The 22,193-nt window shown below is 42.0% G+C and overlaps 1 protein-coding gene across 1 annotated transcript in view; it reads right to left on the bottom strand.

Moving 5' to 3' along the window:
* prdx4 (peroxiredoxin 4) overlaps positions 1-18,587 on the bottom strand; it is a 29,825-nt gene extending 11,238 nt beyond the window's left edge. The window contains exon 1 of the mRNA XM_034178494.1: positions 18,300-18,587. Within this exon, the coding sequence (XP_034034385.1) occupies positions 18,300-18,495 (196 nt within the window). The 5' untranslated portion in view covers positions 18,496-18,587. The remainder of the gene's footprint in view (positions 1-18,299) is intronic.
* Between the last annotated feature and the right edge of the window lie 3,606 nt (positions 18,588-22,193).

The raw sequence follows: 22,193 nt of genomic DNA, 5'->3' as shown, positions 1-22,193 counted from the left end.
GATTTTATGATGATGATATTTTGTATCCCCAGTTATACAGCTTCATGACAAAGTAGTACAGAGAAGGATTTTCTTAAAAAGAAGACCTGAACATTCAGCTACAATTTGCTAGACGGTGCATGTAAGATACAAGCATAGATTAGATGTTTTGGTGAAAGAATTAAGTTTTTTTAGTTTTTGGTTGTTTTTTTGTGGCATTTTGGAAATGCACTTTCCTCAAAACAGTACACAGTAAGTAAGTCCCTTCGGCTGCTCCCTTGTTTTCACTCAGGGTCACCACAGCAGAGTCAAGCTGCATGTTGATTTGGCATAGGTTTTACACCGGATGCCCTTTGTGATGCAACTCCACATTACATGGACAAATGTATCAAGGTGATATCGGCATGTGAGAAAAGTTTGTTACATTATACAATTACCTTTCGTACATCGAAATCCCTCCATGCTCCACAGCGCTTCGTTTTTATTGTGTCACCCCCACTGGCTGTGTGTGTGTGTATACATATATATACATATATACATATACATACATACACACACACACTTAAAAATATAAATGCAACACTTTTGGTTTTGCTCCCATTTTGTATGAGATGAACTGAAAGATCTAAATCTTTTTCCACATACACAATATCACCATTTCTCTCAAATAGTGTTCACAAACCAGTCTAAATCTGTGATAGTGAGCACTTCTCCTTTGCTGAGATAATCCATCCCACCTCACAGGTGTGCCATACCAAGATGCTGATTAGACACCATGATTAGTGCACAGGTGTGCCTTAGACTGCCCACAATAAAAGGCCACTCTGAAAGGTGCAGTTTTATCACACAGCACAATGACACAGATGTCGCAAGATTTGAGGGAGCGTGCAGTTGGCATGCTGACAGCAGGAATGTCAACCAGAGCTGTTGCTCGTGTATTGAATGTTCATGTCTCTACCATAAGCCGTCTCCAAAGTCGTTTCAGAGAATTTGGCAGTACATCCAACCAGCCTCACAAACGCAGACCACGTGTAACCACACCAGCCCAGGACCTCCACATCCAGCATGTTCACCTCCAAGATCGTCTGAGACCAGCCACTCGGACAGCTGCTGAAACAATCGGTTTGCATAACCAAAGAATTTCTGCACAAACTGTCAGAAACCGTCTCAGGGAAGCTCATCTGCATGCGTGTCGTCCTCATCGGGGTCTCGACCTGACTCCAGTTCGTCGTCGTAACCGACTTGAGTGGGCAAATGCTCACATTCGCTGGTGTTTTGCACGTTGGAGAGGTGTTCTCTTCACGGGTGAATCCCAGTTCACACTGTTCAGGGCAGATGGGTGAGCGTCGTGTGGGTGAGCGGTTTTCTGATGTCAATGTTGTGGATCGAGTGGCCCATGGTGGCGGTGGGGTTATGGTATGGGCAGGCGTCTGTTATGGATGAAGAACACAGGTGCATTTTATTGATGGCATTTTGAATGCACAGAGATACCGTGACGAGATCCTGAGACCCATTGTTGTGCCACATCCAAGAACATCACCTCATGTTGCAGCAGGATAATGCACGGCCCCATGTTGCAAGGATCTGTACACAGTTCTTGCATAGCCGGCATACTCACCGGACATGTCACCCATTGAGCATGTTTGGGATGCTCTGGACCGGCGTATACGACAGCGTGTACCAGTTCCTGCCAATATTCAGCAACTTCGCACAGCCATTGAAGAGGAGTGGACCAACATTCCACAGGCCACAATTTACAACCTGATCAACTCTATGCAAAGGAGATGTGTTGCACTGCATGAGGCAAATGGTGGTCACACCAGATACTGACTGGTATCCCTCCCCCAATAAAACAAAACTGCACCTTTCAGAGTGGCCTTTTATTGTGGGCAGTCTAAGGCACACCTGTGCACTAATCATGGTGTCTAATCAGCATCTTGATATGGCACACCTGTGAGGTGGGATGGATTATCTCAGCAAAGGAGAAGTGCTCACTATCACATATTTAGACTGGTTTGTGAACAATATTTGAGGGAAATGGTGATATTGTGTATGTGGAAAAAGTTTTAGATCTTTGAGTTCATCTCATACAAAATGGGAGCAAAACCAAAAGTGTTGCGTTTATATTTTTGTTGAGTGTATATATAGGAAACTGTGTGGGGGTTCTCCTAATGATTTACAGGGTTCTCCTTTTTCCTTCATGTGACACCATATTTATTTCATATTGTGTTCATCACTGTGGGAATGCACTGTGAAATGTCCTTGCTTAATCCAGAGACTGTTCATGCAATTTGCGCAAAACGACTGATAGCCACATGTTTCTGTCTGACCCAAAATGACACCGAGTCTGCGCTGACTGCGCATAACTGCAGCCTTGAGACAAAAACATTTTCTGTGGGAATTCGTCTCTCTACAGCCTGTTTCCAGATGAAGTCATTTTCAGATAGCTACCAGTATCAGTTTGGGGAGATGAGCTCATGAGAACTTGTGCACGAACTTTGTGCTGACATGTGTACATAAGGGTGCACTTTAAGTGTTAATTCACACACACACACACACACACACACACACACACACACACACACACACACACACACACACACACACACACGCTCAGACACTTGCTGTATGCTGGTCGTTGGTGTGTCCAAAGAGCTTTGTATAATAAACCTGTGAATTTTGACAAACAGTCAACCTCCTGACTCTTCCTTCCACGACAGCCAGAGACAGTTTGATCCAAAGTTTGAAATTTTGCCTCCACAAGCTGGTGTCAAGAAGTGGGATGCTATCTGGACCGACGGACCGGATGGATGGCCAAACAGATCTAGTAGGTAGAGATCTGCCTTGTACCAGTTATTAACGGACGCAGGACCGACCGGCTCCGGGCTCACTATCGTCAGTGCAGCATTCCCATGAACCGTGGGTGTTGTACCAACAACCCTGGTGAGAGAGGCTGTCATTTTTTTGTGGAAGTTAAAATTGACTGTTTGACAACCAGGTGTTGCAACCAGGTGGGCCCTAGTAAGAAACTCTTTAAAGATGAATGGTCTGAGTTTCTGAGGTAAAAGTCAGCATTAAAAAAAAAAGAGGAAAAGAGAGAAAAATTTTTAAAAAGCTGACTCCAAGTGTAAACAGTCAGAGACCTCTGAGTTTTATTTTGAAGTTGCAGCAGAATTTTGATTCCCTGAGTTGATGTAAGGGTCAAACGTGAAAATAATCATACTGCAGTGTGTTATTTCTGAGTGAAATGAGGAACAAATCAGGGAAAGAAAAACCTGATAAAGTTGACTGGTGCTCTCCAGTAAGTCCCTTCGCATCTGCATGTTGAACTGGCACAGGTTTTACGCCAGATGCCCTTCCTGACGCAACTCCTCATTACATGGAGAAATGTGGCAGGGGTGGGATTTGAACCCGGAGCCTTCTGAACTGAAACCAAGTGCATTAACCACTTGGCCAATATGCGAATAATGCTGGAAAAATATGGGGACAGTTGTCTCACACATATGAATATATGGGTGAGAGATTTTGGGTTCCCAGCAGGAGGTAGCTTAAGCAGAAATCAATTGGACAAACTAAAAGAAAATATGGATAAACAGAAGGCAAAGGTTATGTCAAAATGAGAGTGAGGACAGTGGACATGACAGACAGAGAACTGTTATACCGCATTTGCCGTGTGGTCGAGTGAGTGTGATTTGAGGAATAAAAAACAGAAAGAAGGGAGAAACAATGTTAAAAAGAAGGAACTAGAGGGAAAAAAGAGACGCGTGCGTGCGCGCGCGCACACACACACACACACACACGTACCCGCGGGACAAACATTATCAGCTAATAATCCCTTCTCTTCTCCTCCTCCACCTCCCTACCCCCAACACCCTCTATCCAAGCCTGGCTGTGTCCGAAGTCAAGGGTCCAAGTCCGCGAGGGGAGGACTGGTGTCCTGTGTATCGCTGACTCCAACCGCCACAACAAGACCAGCAGCTTGATGCCGCCCAGCCAGGTCCATCCGCTCCATCACAAGATGAACCCTTACCACCTCCTCCACCAGAGCTCCTGCATGACAATGATACGTCAGGCGCTATGGAAGGACAACTGCAACCACCCGTTGAGGGCAAAGCTGTCCACCGCTAGCCTCATTACACCAGAGCCCACGGCACCAAGCCTCAGGTGAAACAGCAAGACGTCTTTGCCATGCCAATGATCGAGTTTCCTGGTGCCCACGGTGAAAACATCCTCGACCACCGCCATATGTGGACTGAGATGATGACTGCTGCAAAAGACTATCTCCCTCTACTCAGTCAAGGTGGAGAGGGGTTTGCTGAAAAATTGGAGGCTTTCTGTCACGCCTGGAGACCGACAGGTGAAGAACTGACCAGCCTTTTAAAGACACTTGTTCCAGTCCAACCATGCCTGAAAATCCAAGCTGTGGTTGAAAGACCACCTGCACAAAGACTGAAAGCTGAAACCATCACCTGGGAAAAGGCCAGCAAGTATGAACTGCATGTCAAAGCAGTTTGTGATGGCATCAAGGCCAAATGCCTAGCCACAGTGGACATGGTGGCAATCCAAGCCTGCAAACAAAATCCTGGTGAGACTGTGACAGACGTTTTCGTCCGGCTGGAGAAGGAGTGCACTACACACAGTGGACATGAAAAAGCTGATGGTGCCTATGACGCAAAGGGAGAGACACCGTTTGAAGCTGTCCTAAAGTCCTGTCTGGTCCCTGGCCTGAGATCCATCAGGGAATTGAGTAAACCCTGATCGAAGGATGGGCTGACAACAGAATAAATTACATTCTAAAACATGCACGTCACGGTGAAACAAGAAAGGTGAGGCAAGCCACCAAGAGGAGAGACAACGATCACCAAACAATGATGAATGCCCTTGAAATGTCCGCTGCCGCCCTCACCATGATGTCTGTTGAGAGGAGGCACCCTCGTCAACGCGGCAGACAGAAATTTGATTGAAGACCATCACACGCTTCTCGACCCAGAGACACTCAAGATCCATCCTGGGACCCAAACGGGTGTTTCAATTGTGGAGCGTCAGACCACTGGTCCACTCAGTGCCCACAACACTGCCCAGGGCGAGGTTGCGACGCGAAGGCTTCCGTCGTGGGCGAGGCAAATGCGGAGAGGGACAGTGTCCAGCCCAGCAGACTCAGGACACCCTTGCGGACTGACCATGACAGACAGCCAGCACTGCACACGGTGAATCAAACACACACAACACAGTCACACCCGCCGCGGAACACCACACAAATATAAATTTTGAGAGTAAATGATTATTTAAGTCAAAAACCAAAACAAATCCCTCCGGAGGTCCAACAAATGGTTTTAAATAAGATTACTGAATTAGAAAAACTCTCTAATCTATATCATGTTTTTAAAACCCCAACCGTTTGAATGTTTGCCAACAGCTGTTCTAACTGTAAATGGGAGAAAAATTAAATTTATGATTGATACTGACGCCACAAGATCTTTAATACAAAGCTCTGATTTTAAAGGACTCGAACCTGGGGAAAAGACACGTGTGTCAGTCTGTGCTAGTGGGGAGACTTTGAGTGAACCATTTTCCAAACAGCTCTGTGCTATTGGGAGATTGGAGATCATCAGTTTCAACATGAGTTTATCATGTCTCAAAAGTGTCCAATAAATTTGCTAGGTCAAGACGTTTTGTACGCTTGTGATGCAGTACTGTCTTGCACAGGCCAGGGAATAAAAATCTCTTCTCCTGATCAGCCAGAGCTGTGTATGTTGTCAAAAGACTCGACTGGGCCTTTGTTTGTCTACAACTGGTCACCTTCTATTGTTGAAACGCTGTTAGAGCTTGTGAAAAACTTGACTGCACCCACGTTTGATGTTATGAAGCTTGAAGATATGCATTGCACAGCGCATGTTTGTAAGTTTGGCTGCGGTGACCCTTATTACGAGGATATATTCTTTGTCTGTGAAGCAGATGTGACCCTGACTGTGACTGACGTTTATTTTAATGACTCATTTGTTGCTGCTGCTGTTTTGCTGAATGATAGCCAGCAGGCAGTTTTTGATGTTCCTGACTCCACCCCTCATATCTCAATTGCAAAGTCTGCTTCTAAAACGTGGGAAAGTGTTGGTCCATTTGTGTCTAGCTGTGAAGTGGCAGGTGATTGGGAAAATGCCAATGAGCCAACAATTTCTTTCTCACCTTCCATTAATGCATTTAGATGGGAAGTTGGTGCAAAACTGACAGGCCATCGAGTTTTGACAGTGTTCAATGACGCTGAGGAGTTTCTTCCTCCCACTTCCATGCCAAATTTGGAAGTTCCCTCCTACCTCTCTTCTGTCCCTCCCACTTTGTGGGCGCGACACAAGTATCAATCAATCAATCAACTTTTTTTTTATATAGCGCCAAATCACAACAAAGAGTTGCCCCAAGGCGCTTTATATTGTAAGGCAAGGCCATACAATAATTATGAAAAACCCCAACGGTCAAAACGACCCCCTGTGAGCAAGCACTTGGCAACAGTGGGAAGGAAAAACTCCCTCTTAACAGGAAGAAACCTCCAGCAGAACCAGGCTCAGGGAGGGGCAGTCTTCTGCTGAGACTGGTTGGGGCTGAGGGAAAGAACCTGGAAAAAGACATGCTGTGGAGGGGGGCAGAGATCGATCACTAATGATTAAATGCGGAGTGATGCATACAGAGCAAAAAGAGAAAGAAACAGTGCATCATGGGAACCCCCCCACAGTCTACGTCTAAAGCAGCATAACCAAGGGATAGTCCAGGGTCACCCGATCCAGCCCTAACTATAAGCCTTAGCGAAAAGGAAAGTTTTAAGCCTAATCTTAAAAGTAGAGAGGGTATCTGTCTCCCTGATCTGAATTGGGAGCTGGTTCCACAGGAGAGGAGCCTGAAAGCTGAAGGCTCTGCCTCCCATTCTACTCTTACAAACCCTAGGAACTACAAGTAAGCCTGCAGTCTGAGAGCGAAGCGCTCTATTAGGGTGATATGGTACTACGAGGTCCCTAAGATAAGATGGGACCTGATTATTCAAAACCTTATAAGTAAGAAGAAGAATTTTAAATTCTATTCTAGAATTAACAGGAAGCCAATGAAGAGAGGCCAACACGGGTGAGATATGCTCTCTCCTGCTAGTCCCCGTCAGTACTCTAGCAGTACTCTGACATCCATCCAAAACTCTCCTGTTTTGACGCCAATATTCCCAATGAAAAAGATCTGTCCTGCAGGACAACCCACTGAATGGCGTTTTGTTCAAGATTTGCAAGCAGTAAATGCTGCAATCATACCACCAGCTCCTGTGGTACCAAATCCACACAATTCTGTCTCAAGTCCCGACTGATTCTCAATTCTTTTCCGTGGTCGACTTCTCTAATGCTTTCTTTTCTGTTCCTGTGCATCCAGATTCTCAATTCTGGTTCGCATTTACTTTCAAGGGTCAATAGTATACCTGGACCCGCCTACCCCAAGGGTTCACTAGTAGTCCCCATGTGTTCTGTCAGGCTTTGGCTGACAGCTTGACCTCTTTGACCTTATCACAGGGAACCACCCTCCAGCAGTATGTGGGTGATTTGCTGATTGCGTCTCCTAAGGAGCAGTGTGAACACGACACTGTTGCTTCTTTCACACCTGGCAAAGGGGGGACATAAGGTGTCACTAAAAAAAAATTGCAGTTTGTAAGGCCTGAAGTTACTTTCATTGGCCAAAATGAGAAACAGGGAAACTTGGTGTAAAAAAAAGCTTTTTCAGACGGCTTTCACTGCAGTAAAAAAGGCCTTACAGATCGCTCCCACTTTGGGTATACCACATTCTGCCAAAGACAATGGTACACACTGTGAATGAAGGGATCAAAGAGCTGAGCGCTGTCTTGGACATTGAGCTTAAAAATCACTGCAGCTATCATCTGCAATCGGGAGGAGCTGTAGAGAGGGAGAATGGTACATTAAAAAACAAACTGGCAAAATGAACTAGTGAAACAGGCCTAAATTGGGTAAAATGCTTACCATTGGCTCTGATGCAAATGAGATTTCGCACACGACAGAGACTTAATCTGTCACCCTTTGAAATCCTGTTTGGAAGACCACACCACACAGGATTCCCTCCCAAGGTGTTGACAGGAGAAGATGCAGTGTTTATTGATCACAATCTTGTGTCTTATTGCATTAAGCTTTCACAAGCTCTTTCTGTGTGCAGGTCTCGAGTGAAGGCAGTCCTTCTGTTGTCAGCTGAACAACCACTCCATGATATCCGTCCTGGAGACTTTGTGATCGTAAACAATCTGAGAAAGAAGGGCTGGAATGATCATCGCTGGATAGTACCCTTCCAAGTGCAATTGACGACGCATACCACCATCAAGGTCGTAGAAAGATCGACGTGGGTACACGCAACTCACTGCAACAAAGTACTGAAAGAACTGGCCCTTGTTCTTGATCCCCTTCTCCTAAAAAGAACCAACCCCACTCCATCCATCATGGCTGACATTATTCTTTTGCCTAGGGAATGTCTATGATTTTGAAATGTTGTCTTAAACTTGCAAAGGTGTGACAATACAGATGCTCCATTATGTTCTTATTATTATTTTGCTATGATTTGATTGATCATATGATCAAAAGGGAGGGATTGTGAAAGCAAAATAATTGTCTTCATGTGACGCTATGTTTATTTCATATTGTGTTCATCACTGTGGGAATGCACTGTGAAATGTCCTTGCTTAACAGTCAACCTCCCGACTCTTCCTTCCACGACAGCCAGAGACTGTTTGGTCCAAAGTTTGAAATTTCACCTCCACAGTTGTCATGGAGGAGGAAGCTATCCATATAGACAAAAAAACACTTTTTCTACCAGGCTGTAAACATGTTTATTTATGCCCTAAAGTTGGACATTTTAAAATGGTCTTCTATGGGAATGTGCTCTACTTTGGAGCCAGCCTCAAGTGGGCAGTCAAGGAACTGCACTTCTGGCTTGAGGTCAAAACATGGGCTCGAGTGTTGCCGCTTGGTCACCCCCACAATTTTCCACTGGCCTCATCTGACCCCACCCCCAACTGCAGGTGCCACTGTCAACATACCAGCTGGACAAACTCTCTTCTGTCACTTGGCTTCAACCTAAAACGTTCCCACACCAGAGTTGTGGAACATGCCTTTGAAAGAAGCTCCAATAGGACTTGTACTTCAAAATTTTCTGGCTTGACAACCACAAAAACTCTGCAGACATCTCTGCCGAGAGAGGCTGTTCAAAGCCCACTCTGATGTTTTTTTCACTAGTTTGGTTAGTGGGGGTTTCACGTTTGGCCTGGTGTTCAAATCCCACTAGGGCTGAAACGATTAATCGAGTAATTCGAATCATTCGATTACAAAAAATGTTTGAGACAAATTATGTGCCTCGAAGCTTCGTTTAACGTTGTAGTACATATGCCGGGCCTGTGGGTGGCGCTGTAATGTCCAGAAAAACAAACAGAAGAAGAAGTAGACCAAGCGCGAATCAAATTGGCACAAAAGCTACAGCTTTCCAACGTGACAAACAGAGTGAAACAAAGCCTTTTAGGAAAAAGACGGGCCACGCTGATCATCTGAAATAGCTTACTGTGCATTTAAAGCAAAGCAGTGTGTGTTTTTTTTTTTAAACAGTTTCGTCCGCTGACCGCTCTACGCGCGGCGGACGGCTGCTGTCTCTCTCTGCCCGGTGTGAGCAGCTCAGCACGGCCCTCACACAGCTCCGTCCCGGCCACAGTCTCTGGAAGAAGTCCGCACTTTCTAATGTCTGACTCGCAATGAGTGTTTCGCTTTTTTGGGCAACACACAATGCTTCACAAATAACGGGAACTCAAATAAAATAATAATAATACATAAACCAGTGACTGCGAGGCTGCATGTTCAACCTCCAGCAGAAAATTAAATGCATTGGCTGAATCGCAGAGGGAGTGTAGGGACCCAGTCCACCAACTTAATAAATAAATAAATGAATAAAAATGGTTAAATTTTACAAGTTGGGGAAAACAGAAAGCCACATCCCATCACCATTTCAGCAAAATGTCAAGACTTTGACTGAGCTCCTGACACCAGGAAAGATCCAAAACTTGTAAAGATGTGAAAAAAAAAAAATAAATAATTACCCAGAAAAACACAAAGGGATACACTAAATTTGACAGTCTCCGTGGTGACACAGTGACACTGTGCCATGACTTAGGGAGAGCACTGGACTGTTAATGTTTTAAAACGCAAAAGCAGTTTTTATCCGATTACTCGATTAATCGCCAGAATAATCGATAGAATACTCGATTACTAAAATAATCGATAGCTGCAGCCCTAAATCCCACCGAAAGCTACAAAGATAGACTCACTGAGGTTACAGCATTCAGTTTATATGACACGCAGTAGGTGAACTGAGATAAGCTCTAGATTTTCTGCACTCCTGAAACTGAGCACCATTTCAGGAAGAGTGCTGTGTGCTTCCAGTGTCAGACTGGGGTTCTAAAGCTGATGTCTCAGCTGCCTAGGAACCTTGAAATTTACATTATCTTAAATGGATTAGGTTAGGATAAGGGTGAGAGTTGACAGTTATTATTTCTGAAATGGAGAAAAAATTTCATTGTAAATTTGTACAATTCTGCTTCCGGACCATGGCAGTGCCAAACTGGAAAGTTTTCTGTGTGTGGAGAACTTCTTCACCACACAGTTTTAACCACAAAAACCTAATCCGCACAAACGTATGCTTCTAGGCAACTGAAAAATCTGAATCCTGTACACCTTTGTGAAGATGTTTAGAGCATTTCTGCCCTAAATAACTGGTAATATAGAGCAGACATTTAGTTCTGCCCTCAATAAATGGCTTGGTTAGGTCATTTCTGGAGGGGAAAAACACTTCCAGAAATGGCAGTCACATTTGGGAGTTTAAAAAACAAACAAACAAAAACAACAAAAACACCTCACTCAAGTTCACAAACTTTCTTCTGCTACTGCAGCACGGGGCCTAGTGGTTAGCACTGGTGCCTCACAGCAAGAAGGTTGTGGGAGTGATTCTCTGCCTTTCTGTGTGGAGTTTGCATGTTCTCCCCGTGTTTTTGTGGGTTTTCTCTGGGCACTTCAGTTTCCACCCACAATCAAAACATGCTTATTTAGGCTCTCCTCTACCCCTGACCAAGGCAGCGTCTACATCTGGAGTTGGTCCCCGGGCGCTGGACTGTGGCTGCCCACTGCTCCTAGTGGTTAGATTGTGTCGAACTGTAATTAGGATGGGTTAAATGCAAAGGACAAATTTCATTATATGTATATATGTGCAATGACAAAGTTTCTATTCTATTGTACTGTAGCCTGACTGGGATTTTTCCTCCATATATACATCTTTACATGTTGTACCGTGCATACAGAAAGTATTCACAGCGCAGCACTTTTTCTACATTTTATGTTACAGCCTTGTTCCAAAATGGATGAAATTCTTTTTTTTCCCCCCTTAAACTTCTACATACAATACACCATAATGACAATGTGAAAAAACTCAATTTTTTTTTTTCAAATTTAATAAAACAAATAAATAAAAAATTGCATGTACGTAAGTATTCACAGCCTTTGCCATGAAGCTCAAAATTGACCTTAGGTGCATCCTGTTTCTACTGATCATCCTTGAGATGTTTTTACAGCTTTATTGGAGTCCACCTGGGGTAAAATCAGGTGATTGGACATGTCTCGGAACGGTACACACCTACATATAAGGTCCCACAGATGACAGCGCATGTGAGAGCACAAACCAAGCATGAAGTCAAAGGAATTGCCTGTAGACCTCAGACAGGATTGTCTCAAGGCACAAATCTGGGGAAGAGTACAGAAAAAATTTCTGCTGCTTTGAAGGTCACAATGAGCATAGTGGCATCCATCATCCGCAAATGGAAGAAGTTTGGATCCATCAGGAGTCTAAACTGAGGAAAAGGGCCTTAGGCAGGGAGGAGACCAATAACCTGATGGTCACTCCATCAGAGCTCCAACATTCCTCGGTGGAGAAAGGAGAACCTTCAAGAAGGAGAACCATCTCTGTAGCAATCCACCAATTAGGTCGGTATGGTAGAGTGGACAGACAGAGGGCACTCCTTAGAAAAAGGCGCATGGCAGCCTGCCTGGATTTTGCCAAAAGGCACCTGAAGGACTTTCAGACCATGAGAAACAAAATTCTCCGGCCTGATGAGACAAAGACTGAACTCTTTGTTGTGAATGCCAGGTGCTGCAAAGAGGAATGGGCAATACTGCCCAAAGATAGGTGTGCCAAGCTTGTGGCACCATATTCAAAAAGACTTGAGACTGTAGTTTCTGCCAAAGGTGCATCAGCAAAGTTTTGAGCAAAGGGTGTGAATACTTATGTACATGTGTTTTCTTAGTTTTTTATTTTTAATACATTTGCAAAAATTTCAATAAAACCTTTTTCATGTTGTCATTATGAGTTGTTGTTAGTTGAATTTTGAAGAAAAAAACAAATTTCATCCATTCTGGAAGAAAGTTGTAACATAAAATGTGGAAAAAGTAAAGCGCTGTGAATACTATTCAGATGCACTGTAGATGCATTAATATCTTAAGGCAGTTGCCATTGATACAGCACCATATGTAAACCACAAACTGCTATTAAAACAGCACCCACTGATTGTTCTTCATAGAACAGGCAAATGAGTGAGATGGGAAGCTGGTCTGCCAACAGGTAGGCCTGAATTTAAATCTTGCTCATGCCACATCTGCATAGTCTAATGGGCCTTTCACACTGAATCCGTCAGGCCAATCCGTCAACGCATGGGAATCCGACGGATCCGACGCATGACGTCAGACGCGTCGCTTTGGAAGCGGCAAAAAAAAAAAAGAAAAAAAAAAGTGGGGGGGCGGAGATTGCCACGTCACACTCTGGCTGTTTCCACAATCTGAAAAAGTTCAGCGATCGCCATCTTGAATTTGCGTCACCTGAATCACAAAAAAGCTTTAAAAAACAGCAGAACGATTCTCCCATCACCCTGCTGGGAGAAGCCTTTTCAGCTACTTTTCGGAGTGACGCCGACCGAGGGAGGACCGACGACTTGGTAGGATATCGATCGAACCGCGACAGCGGGCCGACCCGCACGGAGAAGCCGACCTTCAGGCATCATCACTGTGCAGACCGAGGCAGGCAGCCGGGGTGATGGAGCAAACCCACTCAGTCCGAAAGCTCCCACTTTTTGGATATATGCGAAGTCCCAGTTTGCCCAACGGAGTTTAGTTCTGCAGCTTTACTGAGGTGAGAATAATGTAAAAATAAAACGTGACATTTACTGAACTGCTTTGAAGGTTTAATGATCGGCTAACGTTAGCGTAGCCTTTTAGCACAGTTGATCTGAGTGAACACTTTCATTTCTAAATGGTTCAGTCTTTTATTTTTTACCAAATAAAGCTACAGCTTTTTTCAGACACCACAAAAGCTCAACTTTAAATAACTTATTTTTTCGGGCGTTTTTTTTCCATAGTTTTTTACCCTTTTTTTATATATAAACTGTTTAGTGTTTCTTTATATTTAAAGAAATATTTTTATTTGTCCCAATCAGGAACATTTGCAGTACAGACAACCAAACTTCATTGATGAGCTGAACACCACGAAGTCCAGTCGAAAGAAAACATCTCTGCTTTTCAGCAAAACCACCAGAGTTCAAAACTGCAGAAGAGACCTTCATCTGGTCCCGAGAATCCAGCAGAACATCACCTGCTTCTAAATAAAAGGCTCTTTGAACAGCAACTAGTTTATTATTTTTTAAAAAGCTGTTTCATTTTATATTTTAACAATAAATGAACAGATTATTAAAAATGTCCATGAAATCAAAGTCAAAAGACATTTGCACAGGTAGAAGCTCTCCACTTATTGTGCTCAAATTCATATTTTAGAAATGACTGTCCTGATAGCAACATTAAAGGCAATTACATATTTTGGCAAAATTACAAGTTGAAATGACTATATATATATAAAAAAAATCATCATGAGGTTTATGTCACAGAAATCCTACTTTACAATCACACTGCAGTCAGTGTTAAATTATTTCCTGTTGCATTTATAATAAACATTTGTATTTATTTACAGTGTCTGTTTTTCTGGTTGAAATGAGATATAAATAATCTACCAGACTTAAAAAAAATGTACAAATTTCCATGTTATTTTGTCTAAAAATAAATGTCCGAGGTTCCTTATGTTAAACAAGAAATGAAATAATCTGAAATAACAGGTGGTTTCAATTTACAGACGAAAGGTTTCTAAAGAACCATTTATTGATTTATTTAGCTATTTTAATTACAAGTGTTATAAACTTTTTTTTAACAGTAATCATAAATAATGAGGTAACAACAACAAAAAACATTTCGAAGGATTTTTCTTCAGAAAACTGCTCCATAAATGAGGAGTCCTGTGACACGTATGTTTTGCACAGATCAGTGGTTTCTTCACCGTCCATTTTGTAGAGATCAGTGGTTTCTGCCACCCGTCTTCCGTGTTTTGGCCCGACGCGTCATTCCTATTGGACAACGCAAAGGTATGTCACAGCTCAGCAAGTCGTAAGTTGGACTGGATTGAACTTTGACTTCATCAGCCTGCTGACAAGCGGCAATGCGCGCTCCCATCAGATGCGTCGGTTTAGCTCGGCTTTTGACACGACGCATCTGACGTGTCTAAAACGCAACGCGTCTCATTGAAAATAATGCTTTTTAGACCGATTTTTGACGCATCTGACGGATTCAGTGTGAATGGCCCATAAGTCCATCCAGCTTTAACATGGGTGTTGGCCTTGGCTGAGAAGTCATCTGCGATGGACTGGCGTCCCGTCCGGGGGGAGCTGTGGACCTGTCCATTTCTGAAAAGCGCTGACCTGATAGGCCTCAGACCTATAAATACTTGGCTGACTTAAGACACCTTGACACATGCGCAAATCTGATCCCCGCACTGCTGTGCAATTCGTCGTGCCAATACATCCTCTGCTTTGTCTCACTATATAAAACGAAGCCTCTGCTATATCATTTCGTAGCCGATGACGCATTTGGTCTCAGAACTTGGCAGATGAAACCATTCTCTCATCGCTTCCAGAATCAGAGAAATTATCTACAGCTACAGGTCGTCTCATGTGAGTCGCGCATTGGAGAATGTATTTGGAATCTTGTCTCAAAGGTAATTACTTATAATAAATATATAGACCTGCTCAAAATGTCAAATGTTACAAAATCTTTTGAGCCACATGTTTTTCTTGTTCCACTAACAAAATAAAATATCTGTGCCAAATTTTATTGGAAATGGACATTGTTTAGGGGTCCCCCACAAAGCAACAATTTTCCGCAAACAAGCAAAAAGGGGAGATGACTTCCAGTAATGTTCTCCTCTGGGTGACCAATCAACCACCACTTTTTGTGATTAGAAACCATCACATGTACGTGCAAAAGAAAAATAATGGCATCAGAGTCTTCTCCCATTAGGGTGAGGTTGTCTTGCCAGCAGAGGGACAGGAAAATGTGTCACTCTGGGGGACCTCTAAATCTTATCTGATTCAGTTCAAATTTGGTCTGCACCTATAAAACCCCAAGTGTAACAAAAATAACATGTGGCCTGAAGTCTCTCATAACTTATTTTTTTACTATATAACATGAACAGCCCTAATATATATATATATATATATATATATATATATATATATATATATATATACACACACACACACACGGCTTGGTAAAACATGCATTTTCATATCTTCTTATGAGTTAGGCAATGCAACTGTGAAGTTACAAAGATATTTTATAAAGATAAAGTTATAAAAGTTATATAAGATGATGAAATATAATACAACGATAAACTGTGACTATTCTGTGATTTACTGCTTTTGATAAAGATGATGACCATGTTCGTGATTTTATTTTTTTATTTTGTGCATTTGTTTTGATTTGTGTAATGATTATGAACGCAACACGGCCGAGCCGTTCCTGTAAGTTTATAAATATAATACAGTGATAAACTGTGACTATTAATTCTGTGATTGACTGCTTTTGATAAAGATGATGACCGTGTTTGGGATTTTATTCTTTATTTATTTTTCGTGCATTTGTTTTGGTTTGTGTAATGTTTATGAATGTAACACAGCAGAGCCGTTGCTGTAAGTTTATAAGTATAATACAGAGATAAACTGTGACTAATAATACTGCGATTTGCTGCTTTTGATAAAAATGATGACTGTGTTTGGGATTTTGTGTTTATTTTTCGTGCATTTGTTTTGTGTTTGTGAACGCAATACGAATGAGCCGTAGCTCTATTAATGGTTTATAAATATAATACATAGATAAACTGACTTCTAATACTGCTATTTACTGCTTTTTGATAAAGATGACAGTGTTTGGGGTTTGAAATTTTTTTTCTTTCGTGCATTTGCTATGTTTCTGTGATCCTGGGAATGCATGGTTTGTATGACTTGACCTTTGAACTTACCCAGCAGCCCCTGCAGCACTTAAACTCTAAACTGGCTTACTGTCTTCTGTATCCGCCCTTTTCAGGTTTCAAATCCTGCAAAACCTCAGAGAGGTCACCGCGCTGCAAGATCTCAGTAACACTGAGAACTGCATTGAGACGCTCTGATCACGCTACACTTTAACTGCTGCACACGGCCAACACCATTAACATCACAACATAAAACTATTTTTATTTTGTGCCTAAAACTCTCGTGAATATATTCTCTGGGTTTATAGATGTTATTGCATTTATTTTATGTAAACATGCGAGAATCACAGGCTGTCTCTCCATTATTGTCAGTGAGAGCTGCTGTGAGCTACGCTCGCTTCCTGATCATGTCGTTCTGGGGGAAAGTGAAGTTTGCTCTTTAACGTCTTGATTATTGTTCTTTACAACACTGTTTGTCCTCTTTGTTCCAGACATATATACACACATATATATATATATATATATATATATATATATATATATATATATATATATATATATATATATATATATATACGTATATATGTGTGTGTGTGAAATTCGGTTTCCGTTTATTAAATTCCACGCAGATTAAAAGTAGCAGACATGGATTATTTGTTATAATTGTTTTAGCAAGTTTTCAGGGTATCATGCAGCAGTCTCTTCTAATGTGATGAAAAGCATAAAAAAAACACACATTTTTGTAGTATAATATTAATTTACAATTGTCATCATGTGGATTCCCTGTGATGTTTTGACTGCAGCGACTCTCTGGCGCGCAAGGGATTATGGGATACATGAAAACCCTGGATGGCTTTGACCCTATGATGTCCCTCTAGATCTTGTGATAACCGCAGAAGTATGTTGTTGGATGCTGGTTGTGTATTTAAACTCACCTGATGAGAAATAGATGGACTGACTGCGCCCACCCCCCCACACACATCTGTTGCCATGGTGAATCAAGCTCTCTAAGTTCCATTGATGATGGCTTTTGATCTCCTCAGGCACGTGCTTTACTAAACTTTAGCTTACCTCATATATGATCCAGTTATTACAACGTATTCTAGAACCAATAATTCAGTCTTGCAGAGGGTTAGTATATTATACTATATTAGTATACTATTATTACTATATTAGGTACTGAGTCGCACCATATCGATCTCATTTGTAGCACAGGACTTTTGCACATTTTTCAGTTGTTACATTGTTTACATCGCCTATAGTTGTCATAGTTTTACATTTCCTTTTGCACTCTCTCAATTGCTACACTGTTTACACTGTCCACATGTTACACAATTTTACATTTCAGCAAAGGACTTCACGTGTTTCTTTATGTGATATTGTTGCTTATTCATGTTATATTGTCTGGTATTGCACTGCGTGCACTTTTTAAGGAGCAGCCCCCCTAATCTCGTTGTACTATGCAGACTGTGTTTGCTGTGTATAATGACAATAAAGGCTTTCTATTCTATTCTAGTCATGACATACTTCAGGCTTACACTTCCAGCTTGTTTAACCTGATTTAAACTGGCTCCACAAGCCTCAGAACTGAAGAGTTTGATTTGGCCCAGTGTTCCTTCACCTGGGATGTTACTGGTCCACACCGTCATGTGCCGGAGGGGCGGAGACAGAACAGCAGCCACTCAACGTGCATTAAGAATGACGTGTCCTATAATCCCAATCATTTACAAAAAGTGGGCCTAATGTTGAAACCTTAAAATACAGCTCACCCGATTATAACTATGCTCGAATAATGCTGAAATTCTTGCAGTTTTTATGGTTCCGACAGCACCGACAACGTGCTGCCTCTAAAAGGGGCGGTGCTAACTAAAACACCGCAGAATACTTGATTCCTGTATATTATTGTCTAAAACGGCGTGTGGACTCACTCTTGGCTTTGCTGAGATGCAGAGAATGGTCAGACACCGGCACACGGAAAGCCTCTCCGGGGTAAACGTGTCCTCCTGCGTAATTGTGACACTGGCTGTTTTTGACACCTTCCTCTGCAGACGTGAGGAGGAGCAGGACGGCGCAAAGTGCATTCAAAAACTCCTTCTTTAAGTTTGCGTGGAACAAAGTCTCCATTGCGTAGTCCCTTTCACAACACGTAGCCCCTGCGCGGTGCGACGAAAAAAGAAAGGCAATTTTTCTTCTTCTTCTTCTATGGCATTTAATGGCAGCTAACATCCTTATTATAATGCATTGCTGCCACCTTCTGCATCAGTCCGTTATAGCAGGACTAAATCCTCTCGATGAGTCCAGCGTTTTTCAAGTATTTAAAAAGCCAGCACTCCCCCTTCCTACTTGATTCTGTCTAAAATACTTCCAACAGAAAACTTCTTTCAGGCCTATTCTTCTCAATTCCGAGAGAAGCGCTTAACGGCAACAACTCGAGAACGAAAAGCCTCCTTCTACCCATCCATCCATCCATTTTCTTCCGCTTTATCCGGAGTCGGGTCACGGGGGCAGCAGCTCAAGCAAAGCCGCCCAGACCTCCCGATCCACACACACCTCCCCCAGCTCCTCCGGGGGAACCCCAAGGCTTCTACCCATAGACATCAATAATGACTAGAGCGGACAGGAGCCTCATTTCTGCAGCATGTTCGTCCGCCATCTTGGGAGAGGAATTATCACGAGGTTGTTGATCCACCCTTGAGCTGACAGCAACACCAAGATCCACAACTCAAGTCTGTGACCGTCAGACCAATTTCTTGCGTAAAACCTGCTAAGTGGTGGCTGTGACAACTCTAAATGCAATGTAACACAAATGGGATGAATTAATCCATGTCATGTGACATACAAATCACCAATCAAATGACAAGGATCCATTCAGCCGTTTTACACACACACACACACACACACACACAAGGTTGGGTAGGATTACTTTGAAATGTAATCCAAAAGTAATAAGATTACAAGTAATCCAAATGTACGTACATACATACATACATACATACATGTAATCCACATGTATTCTTTCAAAGTAATCCTACCCAACCGTATATATATATATATATATATATATATATATATATATACACAGAAAGGGTAACTCAGCTAGTGTGTGTGTATATATATATATATATATATATATATATATATATATATATATACATACACACAGAAAGGGTAACTCAGCTAGTGTGTGTGTGTATATATATATATATATATATATATATATATATATATATATATATGCACGCACACACACACTAGCTGAGTTACCCTTTCTGTGCACAGGTAATAGAGAAGAATTTTAGATGTGTCATTGTATATTTCATGTCACTTTGGTTAAGGCGTGGTTATGTTGCATTGCATTGTGTGTATGTTTTCATCATTATTTTTCATACAGAAATTTATGACATTCATGAAACTCAAGTGAATGATGATGAAAGGTGATATAGCATGTCATATCACGGTAATGCTCTGGCATGCCGTGCACAGCAGGTACATCTTAACTTGAAAAAATGCGCTCTTTAAGATAAGATCAGACTTTATTGATCTCACAGTGGAGAAATTCACAATTAATTGGCACACGGTGCACGTTGGCCCATTCAGATAATTAAAGTGCACCCTAGCTACTAAGTAGTACGTAAAGTGTGATGCTTACTACCTGACCTGGGTACCACGTGAACTGTGAGCATAAGGGCCCCAGCGGGTTTGGAGTCGATTGCTTAATTACTGTGGCAATTCACCCCGAACACAAACCATGATTGATTGATAGATTGATTGCTAGATTGCTTGATAGATTGATTGCTTGAAAGATTGATTGCTAGATTGATAGATAGATTGCTAGATAGATAGATAGATAGATAGACTGATTGCTAGATAGATAGATAGCTAGATAGATTGTTAGATTGCTAGATAGATAGATAGATACAGACAGACAGACAGATAGACAGACACACACACACACACAGAGCAGGTAAGATAAGTACTGAACACGTCACCAGTTTTCTCAGTAAATGTATTTCTAAAGGTGCTATTGACATGAAATTTTCACCAGATGTCAGTAACAGCCCACATTATCCACACATGGAAAGAAACCAAACAAATAAGTAAAGAAATTAAGTTATGTGGGCTTGAGACCAGAGGATCCTCGGTTCAAATCCCAGCCTGACCGGAAAATCACTAATGGCCCTTGGACAAGGTCCTTAATCCCCTAGTTGCTCCCAGTGTGTAGTGAGTACCTTGTATGGCAGCACCCACACATCGGGGTGAATGTGAGGCATTATTGTAAAGCGCTTTGAGCGTCTAATGCAGATGGAAAAGCGCGATATAAATGCATCCCAGTTACCATTTAAGTGTAATAATATACAAATAATAAATGTTTATGAGTTCAATGGTATGAATATTTCATGAGATGAAAGCTGGAACATACCATTCAACGAGGCGAAGCTGAGTTGAATGGTATGAAAGCTATGTTCTAGCTTTCACCGAATGAAATATTCGTTCCATTGAAAGAATGTAAAAACATTCATTATTTGTTTTATATAATGGTTAAAATAGATCCTTGTCATTTGATATTTTATTAATTTATAAACAACAGAAAAGGGACTTACATTTTAGTGTTCCACTGTGACGTGTAGTCCAGTGATGCTGTGCACTGACATCGCACTTCCATAAAAAAGACTGCGTGAGTTCCTCAGTCAAGCCAAAAATCACATCAGCGTTTCATATGAACAGGTCTTCATGCATCCAGACGGCTTACAGCAGAGTGGATTTTGTGTGTGTGTGTATGCAGCATTAGTTAGTGTCGTTGTCCCCCTCGCGTGCACGCACGCACGCAACCCGGCTCGGTTGACTGCGTATGTCCTCAGTGCAGCGAGAAAGAAAAAAGAAAAAAAAAAATCACGTCAGAAATGAGCCCAGCTTTTCTTTCTCTCTTCCTGCTAACAGACAGCACAATGGATTTGTTTGTGTGTGTCTGTGTATCTTACAAGAATTAGCAGCGTCAGTTAGCTCAATCAAATTATGTCTCGGGAGAGTTATTGTCCCCCGCACGCGCGCACACCCACGCAACCTGGTTGGCACTTGTGCGTGCGCTACCAAAAAAAAAGAAGAGAAAAGAAAAAGAAAAAAAAGACTGTGTATGTCCTCAGTGCAGCGAAAAAAGAAAAAAAAATCATGTCAGAAATTAGTCCACCTTTTCTTTTTCTTCCTGCTAACAGCCTCCAGGCAGCACAGTGGATTCGTTTTGTGTGTGCGTGCGTGCAATATGTGTACACGTGATCGTGCGCGCGTGCATAGAGTGCAGTGGTACCAAACGTATGGAACCAAATTTGCACTTTAAATGCAATGCATCATAAATGGGATGAATTAATCCATGTCATGTGACATACAAAGCACCAATCAAAAGACAAGGATCCACTCAGCAGTTATATAAAATAGAATGACACAGAGTAAAAAATACTGAACATGCTTACTGAAATGTATTTAATATCTCGTACGAAAGCCGTTGATGGTAATGACAGCTTCAAGATATCTGCTGTGTGGAGAAACTGATTCTGGCACATTCGTCCACACAAACATACTTCAAATCTTGAAGTTTCCGTGGACCTCTTCTATGAACATTGATCTTTAGTTCTTTCCATAGATTTTCTATTGAATTCAAGTAGCATGAGTAGGGTATGTGACCTTCACATAGGGTTAAGAGGATCACATTAAATTACTGGGTACAAAAGTATTCAATTAAAAACATACTAAATGTACATGTTTGCATGTTCTCTGGTCTGTACAGTGACCACAAGCATCCATGTACATGTAAAGGAAGAACCCTTTAA

This window comes from Thalassophryne amazonica, chromosome 9 (assembly GCF_902500255.1).
Source record: "Thalassophryne amazonica chromosome 9, fThaAma1.1, whole genome shotgun sequence".
NCBI lineage: Eukaryota > Metazoa > Chordata > Actinopteri > Batrachoidiformes > Batrachoididae > Thalassophryne > Thalassophryne amazonica.
The sequence above is the reverse complement of the archived record's forward strand: the minus strand, read 5'-3'. Positions and strand labels throughout refer to the sequence as shown.